The 9,438-nt window shown below is 38.2% G+C and overlaps 1 protein-coding gene across 1 annotated transcript; it reads right to left on the reverse strand.

Moving 5' to 3' along the window:
* Positions 1–1,404: 1,404 nt before the first annotated feature.
* ccng2 (cyclin G2) lies at positions 1,405–8,563 on the reverse strand. Its single transcript, XM_060831930.1, has 8 exons — positions 8,217–8,563; positions 6,984–7,118; positions 6,238–6,375; positions 5,833–6,083; positions 4,730–4,808; positions 4,503–4,601; positions 3,669–3,874; positions 1,405–3,545 (listed from the first exon to the last, which is right to left on the reverse strand). Exons 2-8 carry the CDS (start codon positions 7,116–7,118, stop codon positions 3,458–3,460), a joined length of 996 nt encoding a protein of 331 aa, XP_060687913.1. The 5' UTR covers positions 8,217–8,563; the 3' UTR covers positions 1,405–3,457.
* Positions 8,564–9,438: the final 875 nt, after the last annotated feature.

Here is a 9,438-nt window from a genome sequence, read left to right on the forward strand (position 1 = left end):
AGGTCTAGGATAAAAGGGGGAATAATGTTTGACTAGAGTTCTTGGGGAGGCAGTAACAAGCAAAGGTGGATAAAGAGGAACCTACAGATTTAGTGTATTTCCGAAAGATATTCAACAAGGTATCACACACTAAGGTTACCACATAGTAAATGTAACGTTAGCACATAAGGATTGATTAGCCAACAGGAATCAGAGTAGGGATACTTATGAATTAGGTGGAGGCAGCCATTTGGCCACTCTTATATGCTGTACCATTTAATAAGATTACTGATGGTTATAATATCAGGCCCTCATTTTCACCTATTTCTGATACTTTCATCCCCTTGCTTACCAATAATCACTCAATGTCTGTCTTAAAAATATTCAAACATTTGCTTCCATCACCTTTGTGAAAGGTATTTCCAATGTCTCATGACCCTCAGAAGGAAAATCTCAAATCAAAATCAGCAGCACCTTGAAGGGGAAAGGAGAGGGTGAAGGCGGGGGGGGGGGGGAGGGGGTGAAAGAGAGAGGGGGAAGCAGAAAAGGTGGGGGGGGGGAGGGAGCAGAGAGAGTGAATGGAGAGGGTGGCAGGGGAAGGGAGCAGAGAGGGTGGCGGGGGAGGGGGAAAGCAGAGAGGGTGGCAGAGAAAAAGAGGACAAATGGGGAAGGAAAAGATTGGGGGAGAAAGCAAAAGAGGGAGCAATAGAGGGAGTGGGTGAAATAGGTTTCATCCCAACACCACCCATTGAATAGATAACCAATTGACATTCCTTTGCAGGTCCTAAGTGATTAGGTGGATTTTCAGTTTGAGTATACAGGAAAATGCAAACCTGTCCTCTTTGGCAGGAGTAGAAATGCATACATTTGAATAAAAGATAGACTACATGGTCATGGTACAAGGATTCACAAAATCATTTTCTTTACCCACATACTAATGTTAAGGCAAATTAAATGTTGGTAGTTTTTGCAAGGAGAAATGAAATTGACAAGAAGGGAAATACTGCTGCAATTGTAAAGTTCTTCAGATGAAAATCACAGCTTGAGTACAATTTTGGTTTCTTACTTAAAAGGATATAATTGTATTTGAAGTGGCTCAGGCAAGATTTATTCAGATTCCTGAAATAGAAAAGGTTGTTAAGGGGAAAAAAAAAGTGACTTTTGCTTTTTAATTCTTCCAAAGATTAACCTAAAACACCTACCATTCATTGAGGGGATTTGACATAGTGTGCAAATCATGAGCTAGGGGGAAGACTGGGAAAGAGCCTTTAAGTATGTGGAATTCTCTTCCTAAAAGTAATGAAAGCAGATCCATCTAAATTGTATTCAAGGTCAGTCAAGTTAGATTTTTAATCAACAAAAGAATCAAAGGTAAATCAGTTAATGTAAATCTCATTAACATTTTGGTAATCAAGCATTGTTTGGAACTTCTGAACAAAAATTAAATATATTGCAAAGGAGTCTTTATTTACTCTACCTTGGTAGGTAGAAAGTTTCAGGGTGATATATTTTACAATATGTACAAATTGAAAATATACAATAAGTTAATATCTACAGGGAACATGTTCACAATGCCAAAGAATCAGACAGACAGTGCTACATAATACTTTTCATAAGTGCATTGGTTGCTTTCATACCTGAATAAAAACGGAAAAATAAGTGCACTTGTTTCCTATACATTTAAGTTAAATTATGTACATTTGTTTGTAAACGAGGATTTCTCCTTCATACATTGCTGCGGCAGAGGTTCTGGAAACAACTTTTCCTTCATACCAAAAAAAAGCTAGGAGCAAGCATGGTCATTGATCAAACATCAACAGTACAATCTAATCATTCTCAAAAAATATCCGATTGGCACATGAAACAGCCACTAGGTTGTACAAAAACAAGTTGCTATACCAAAGGCTCAGTTTGAGGTAATTGTTGCGAAAAGTACAGTGGTTTTAAAGTACTATCTGAAATAGCTGTAACATTTGCAATTTAAAAAAAAGAACACTTTCTCTAGTTGACACTTTTCTCCTTTCAAAAAAAAATAGTTTAACATTAGCAAAATGTATGCCTAACCTGACCAATCTGATCTGAATGCTCTCCAAGCAGCTGGAGTGACAAGTGTGAAAAGTTGTTAACAGCATTCTCCTATCTACCACATCTACTACCACCACATTGTTTGTGAAAAGTGCAGATGGAGAGAGCGAGAGAGTGAGTGAGTGAGTGAGTAAGCTGTGATGTGCAGGAAGTATGATCGATGAGGAGTTAAATTCAACATTGGAAACTGACACTGTACAGGAATTCTAGGAGTCAAGGTTTACAGTGTACTTCTAAATTTGATGTTACTTCACTCAAAATGATTGGTTCTACAAAAAATGGAATCTGCACAGCAACAAAAAAAAACCTTTCCCATAACACTGACTTAAAATGATTTGATAACTCAAATTTTGAAGCAAAAATATGAGCTTTAAAAAAAAACCTGTCATCCTATTGTAGTAGGCATGAATTAGCAATTTAAAGTGAGAAGAATAGGAATGCATTCAATAATATTCACAATTTCTTAATTCACAAAACATCACCCATTCACTACCATTCTAAACTGGCATTTTACAACAATACATTAATAAAAGTTTTAATTTCCAGATACAATTTGAAATCAGTCTTGAAATATGTGATTTTTGATAAGACATTGTTATCTGCAATCATTTTAAAAAGAGATGTATGATTAAATACCTAAAATACTCCTTTGACATTTGCCTTAGCTTATTAGGGTTCATAAATTATTATTAATTTACTGATGCTGCACTTCCATCCAGTCGATCCAAATACCTGTGCTTCTTCAGCATGCACGACAACTTATTTTCATGTCATTATCAATGGATATGGAGAGCATGCAATGTTCTACTTTGAAACTTATAGTCAAAAGTGGGATTTTTGGTTAGCTTGCAGGAATCATGACTGGTTTCACCATAATTGCTGCATTTTACAGTGTATCTATTAACCATGTGATTTTTAGAAATCAGATAACAGTAAATCAGAAATGCTGTGGGTTACCTAGTCAAGCTGTGTATGAATTTCCTGAAGGAATTTAAGTCAGTGCTTTTTGTTTTTGAATCTTAGAATATCAGATTTTCATATCTAAAATAAAGCTTAAAATGATGCCATAATATTTATATTACCATATCTTGCAAATAAAATTCCATGCTAATAAAACTATATCCAACAAGTAGAAGATTCGATTAAGTCCAGACCAACAGTTAACTGGTTTACAGTATAGCTTTACATTAATAAACAATCAACCATTGTCTAAGCAGTATTGAAGGGCATCACCTCATTGAACTGAAGACAGAGCAACGTATTAAAATCAGCACAACATAAAAGTTACTAGAATAATGCCAAACTATAAGTATGAGGGGATGAGGCTGCAAGACCTCTAGACTGATGTAGGTAATCTACAGTAGAACTTTGCCACTTGGACTGGTGCAAGAGATCAAGAGAAGAATTCACTCTCTGTGTGACTCCGTGGAGAGCTACTCAGACCATCTTCACCACAGCTCATTTCTTCACATGAATCCTCACTTTAAAACAAAAAAAAGAACAATCTTGAAAATCCAAATAAAAGCTTATACTGTGTTATTACTTGCTGAAATAAATTTTTAAATACAAAAATCTTTCAATATCAGGACACCACAGTAATTTACCTTTCAGTTTCAGTGAAGCAGCCAGCTTCTGGGATAGTTGGCAATTCAGGGACACTATAATAACTATTCTGTAAGTGACGGGCTGTACGCCTTGAAACAATCCACACTAGCTTCTTGTTATCAGGCTTGCAGCATTCAGGTGAAGAGTAGTCAGCCAGACATTTGGACACCAGTTCACGCCAGTATGCCAAGTCATACTGGCTAATCTAAAAGACATGATCATTATTATTAACTACTACTACAAGATTATAGTGCATTTCATTGGAAATGCTCATTAAACTTTCTATGTAGTACCATTGGTTTACACATTAAAATCAGAGCACACAGATGTTTACTCCTCCTGAACAAATTGAAGCGTACTCCAGAATCCGCTCTGATTAAAGTATATTACATAGTTGGGTCCAAATGGTCGAGGAAATGTGGTTCAATAAATAGTTAATATTTAACAAAATTGACTGAAACAGGATTGACTGAAATAGCTAGGTTTCATGTAAAATGTGATTGTTTTTTGTTTCGTTGAGGATGCGTTGTAAATGCAAGTCACTGCTTAAGCATATGGTGTTCAATTTCCTTAGACATAGTCAAGCATATATAAATATGCAATACCATAACTTTAAATCAGCTTCCTTTGATTGTCACAATGAAATCTGCAAATGTAATGATGTGTGGGAAGAAATATTGTTTATCACCTCTTCTTGCTTAGCTCCTTCCATGTCTATCCTAACATTTCATACAGCATAGCAAAATGGTAGTGCTTTAAATGTAGAAACTATGCTGGCATAGTGAAAGAAGAGGAGTTTTTATAGAGAAAAAAACAGCTTCCTATATACCCACTTTGGAATGTTTTTGAACACGCAGTATAATTTCAAACAAGTCACCGGATTTCAAGTTTTCAACTTCAAGGGTCAGAAGGGACAAGGCCAATACAGATGGCTGCAAAAGCAAAAACGAATTTCACACTAAAGTTCATTTCATAGCACAACAGAAGTCATTTAAAATAAACTCAGAACAAGGCCCACACATAACTGTTATAACACTATAAAATGCAATCAAAAACTTACTTTAGCTCTGGAAAAAACAAATCGGCAACAGCAAGCTTTCAGCTGTGCTTCCAGCCTATCAAGAATCAGAAATTCTTTCCTAAGGGAACAAAAAAATTAGTGTAAAAATTAACAGAACAATTCAATCCTAAGTCTTTGCTTTTGGGTTTGTGTGATGTCATTTCCTGTTCGTTTTCTGCAGGTCTGATAGATGGTATCAAGATCTATGTGTTTTTTATGACGTTGTGGTTGGAGTGCCAGGCCTCTAGGAAATCTCTGGTATGTCTTTGCTTAGCCTGTCCCAGGATAGATGTGTTGTCCCAGTCGAAATGGTGCTTTTTTTTATCCTCCATGTGTAGGGCTACGAGGGAGAGAGGGTCATGTCTTTTTGTGGCTAGCTGGTGTCTGTGTATCCTGGTAGCTAACTTTCTTCCTGTTTGTCCTACGTAGTGTTTGTGGCACTCCAACCACAACACCATAAACAAACACAGAACTAGATACTATTTATCAACCCCTCAGAAATTGAACAGGAAGTGACATCACCACAAACCCCAGGAGCCCCATCCAGGGGAAACATAAATAGAAAGCAGGAGACAACACCTTCACTTCACTTGGAGGTTGCCACTGATGATATTACCTAGCCAGGTAATGAAATGTCAGGATATCAAACCTACAGCTCAGCGAGCAAACCTACACCCTAAATGATCCTCAATAGGAAGGGAATGCCTGAATTACAAAAAGGCAAAACAGGTGAAGACTCTACTCATTGGGATTTAGAAGTAGATATGATCTTTATGTCATAGAGATGTACAGCATGAAAACAGACCCTTCGGTCCAACCTGTCCATGCCAACCAGATATCCCAACCCAATCTAGGGCAGGAAAGTGGACATGGAACATGTTGGACCAGCCATGATCTTATTAACAGTGGAGCAGGATTTCAGGACTAAGTGGGCTACTCCAGTTCCTACTTCTTGTAGCCTTAAAACAGCACCTTGGACTTTAAACTTTTGAAACAAAAGCAATGCTTTTTTTTAAAAATAAAAGCAAGAGGTGAGCATTAAGAAAATTAAAATTTACCTGCGCATTATAAAACTTTCCTATAATTAATGCTCATGTACTTACCCATTAATTACATGGCAGTGTGCCAGGGCATGATACAGGTGTAAAAAATCCAAGGCGGTGACAGCCTTAAATTCCCCGTTCAGTTTTTCATTGACAATTTTTTCCATCCGCTTAAGGTCAGACACTGTAAACTTACAGTGGCTGATTCGGAGGAGGTCATGGGCAGAAGGGATATTACATTCTTCCTCAATGGTCTTAGCTGCTAGATGAAAGACACTTAATCCAAGGCAAGGCAGATGTCTTGGTCGCACCTACAAATGTAGCACAAAAAAAAAGGACAGGTGAGTTCAAGTAATCTTCTCAAAAAATATGAAAGTGCAATAAAATTTTGAAATTATTGTGTGGCTGTTAAAAAATTTGTCATTCACATATTAAAACAATGCAAAAATTATTTGCAATTCTAACCTTCATAATTGACAAAAATCTGTCCAGTAGGTTAACCGCTAAAACAAAAGTTTCAGTACTGCAGCCGAAGAATCTGGTCAAACTCCGGAGATCTTCCACTTTAGCATCTCTTAACTTTGGGGAGATGCAATCATGATTCTGCAAATCAGAACATGAAAATGTTTTCAATTCTCTTCCTTGTGATTCAAACACACAATCAGATCAGACAAACCATTAAAATTTAAAAATTCAGTGACATTTTTAAGTAGAGTTGAACGGAGTTAAACGCAACACTGAAGTGGTAATCTTTGCTAATACAGCAATAACTATTGAGTATACATAGATTCCAAGCTTTGATCTTGTACAAAGCAACAGAAAAAGTAAACAGAAGCCAGGGTGAATACAATAGTTAGTGAAGCAATTGCACAAGTGCTGAATACATTTCCATTTATAAAAACACATTCAATCTTACACCAAATCTGGTGTTTGTTTTGAAGTTTTAAAGCTGGTGTTACATTGCAAATAAAATGGCTAAAAAAACTTGCTCAAAAACATTGGATTTGTAAAGATGCACCTTCCACCCCCTTCACAGTACATAGTCTAACAAAATATCCCCAACTCACAAAACAAAGACGAACATCTTAGATTTAATATTTATAGGGAAAATAATTCTCATCTATTTTAGCCAGTCTCAAATAGATTTTAAAAACTCATCGGGTTAGTAAATAAATTTTAAATTGCTTCTTCCAAATCTAAATATTTCTTACCTCCAAAGATGCTTCAATTGCAAGGAGTCCACTGGCCCTTGGTAGAAATTTGGATTCTTGTTCCAAGTACTGATTTATTTGTTTCAACAGCTTATGGGCTTCATTGTTGTGTTCATAAGATGCCAAGTCTTTCATCTTTAAACAAAAATGAATGGACAGAATACTTCAGTATTTAAACCAACTGTGCCTTTTTTGAACGACACCTAGGATAAGGTGTCATTAAGTCATTAAATATTCAAAACATACAAGTTTTCTTTCAGTATAGCACAATTACTCAGTAACCAACCGGGCCACCAGAATCAGAAATAGCCTTCACAGAGCCAAACGAAACAAGTCATTAAGCTGCAACTAGGGCTGTCCTAGGCATTGGTTAAGCCACTGTTGGAATACTGCATGAATTTCTGGTCTCCTTCCTATCGGAAAGATGTTGTGAAACATGAAAGGGTTCAGCAAAGATGTACAGGTGTTGCCGGGTTTGGATATTTGAGCTATAGGGAGAGGCTGAACATGCTGGGACTGTTTTCCCTGGAGCATTGGAGGTTGAGGGGTGACCTTACAAAATCATGAGGGGCATGGATAGGATAAATAGACAAAGTCTTTTCCCTGGGATCGGGGAGTCCAAAAGTAGAAGGCATAGGTTTAGGGTGAGAGGGAAAAGAAATAAAAGAGACCTAAGGGGCAACTTTTTCACGCAGAGGGTGGTACGTGTATGGAATGAGCTGCCAGAGGATGTGGTGGAGGCTAATACAATTGCAATATTTAAAAAGGCATTTGGATGGGTATATGAATAGGAAGGGTTTGGAAGGATATGGGCCGGGTGTTGGCAGGTGGGACTAGATTGGGTTGGGATATCTGGTCGGCATGGACGGGTTGGGCTGATAGGTCTGTTTCCATGTTGTACATCTCTATGACTATGCAGTTAAAGGCTTTGCAATTCACCCAAGTCTTCTTAACAGTGTTTGCTATAATAAGCAAACAGCCAGGTCAGACACCCTCCACCATCACCACCACTCCACCCACCCCACCCACCACCAGTGTAAACAGACAGAGACTAGCCACCCCCCCCAACCACCCGTGTAAACAGAGACCATCACCCTGCACCACCCCCCCAACTACCCGTGTAAGCAGAGACCATCACCCTGCCACCCCCCCCAACCACCCGTGTAAGCAGAGACCATCACCCTGCACCACCCCCCAGTATAAACAGACAGACTTGCTGGTATTTTAACTTACGGTTTATCGGTTGATGCAGCTCTAGGACCAATCACCGGTCACAACCCCTCTCTATTTTTATCTCTTTCTCTCCCCCACTTTGTTCCCTCCCCCTGATCTCCTATCCCTTACTCTCGGTCACTCTCTCCTATCCCCACTCTGTAGTTTTATTCTTTCACTTTCTGTGTGTCTGTCCACAAACCCCGCTTACTTGTTCCTTATTCCTATCTATCTCCCTGTGTCCTGTGTCTCTCTTTGATCCTGATTATTTACTGACGGCGATGACATCATCGCAGCGGAGGATTTTTTTTTCCTGTTTGCGTAAAATAACGAAGAAGTTCCTTTCTTCTTTTCCACACTATCCGATTTATCAAAGACATCCCCGCTCACGGGGGCAGTTTCCTACAGGTGCAGCAGTTTGGACGTTTGGACGATTATTAATATTTCGGTATTAAGATGAAAATCAGTTTTGTTTATTTGGGTGGGGCGGATGGACATTCTATTCACCTCCAATCATTCGGTCGTCACAGTTAAATGTCCAATTCTGATTGGTCCGTTCGAAAAGTCCGCCCAAAATGGGGTGATATGATTGGTCCTTCATCCCGAAGCTGATTAGTTGACGTTAAGCATCCTCCGTTTCCCATTGGCTGAATATAGAAAAGGCATGATTGTGACTGGTGGATGATTGGTGGAAACGACATTTAAACATTCTGTTGTTGTTGAGCAGATTTCAATTCTGCAAGTTGAGATCTAAAAGTACATTTAACACAGAGACATATATGACAAACATATGCAGATTTGGTAACATCTTAATCTAGATTTTGAAATGGTGTTTCCTAGGGCTTAGAGTTATCGTGGATAATGGATATTTATTCATTTATAATATTGAACTCAATATCAATAACAAAAACAGTAGTTGCTGGAAAAGCTCAGCAGGCCTGGCAATATCTATGAACAAAAATCAAAGTTAACGTTTCAGATCAGCTGACCCTTCCTCATAACCGTTCCTCAAGATGCTTGACAACGACCCACTTGATTAGTACCACATCTTCAACAGTCCACTGTGAGTTATGGTAGTGCATCTTGCATTTTGTACAGTTCATACTGTTATACTGTGTGACAGTGGTGAAAGGAGTAAATATGGAATGTTTTGTCAAGTAAGTGGGCTGCAATTTCCTGGTTGGTATCAAGGCAAGTGGGAATAGTTCAATCACACTCCTGATTTTTGTTTTGTAGATGCTAG

The sequence above is a fragment of the Hemiscyllium ocellatum genome, chromosome 1 (assembly GCF_020745735.1).
Source record: "Hemiscyllium ocellatum isolate sHemOce1 chromosome 1, sHemOce1.pat.X.cur, whole genome shotgun sequence".
Lineage (NCBI taxonomy): Eukaryota > Metazoa > Chordata > Chondrichthyes > Orectolobiformes > Hemiscylliidae > Hemiscyllium > Hemiscyllium ocellatum.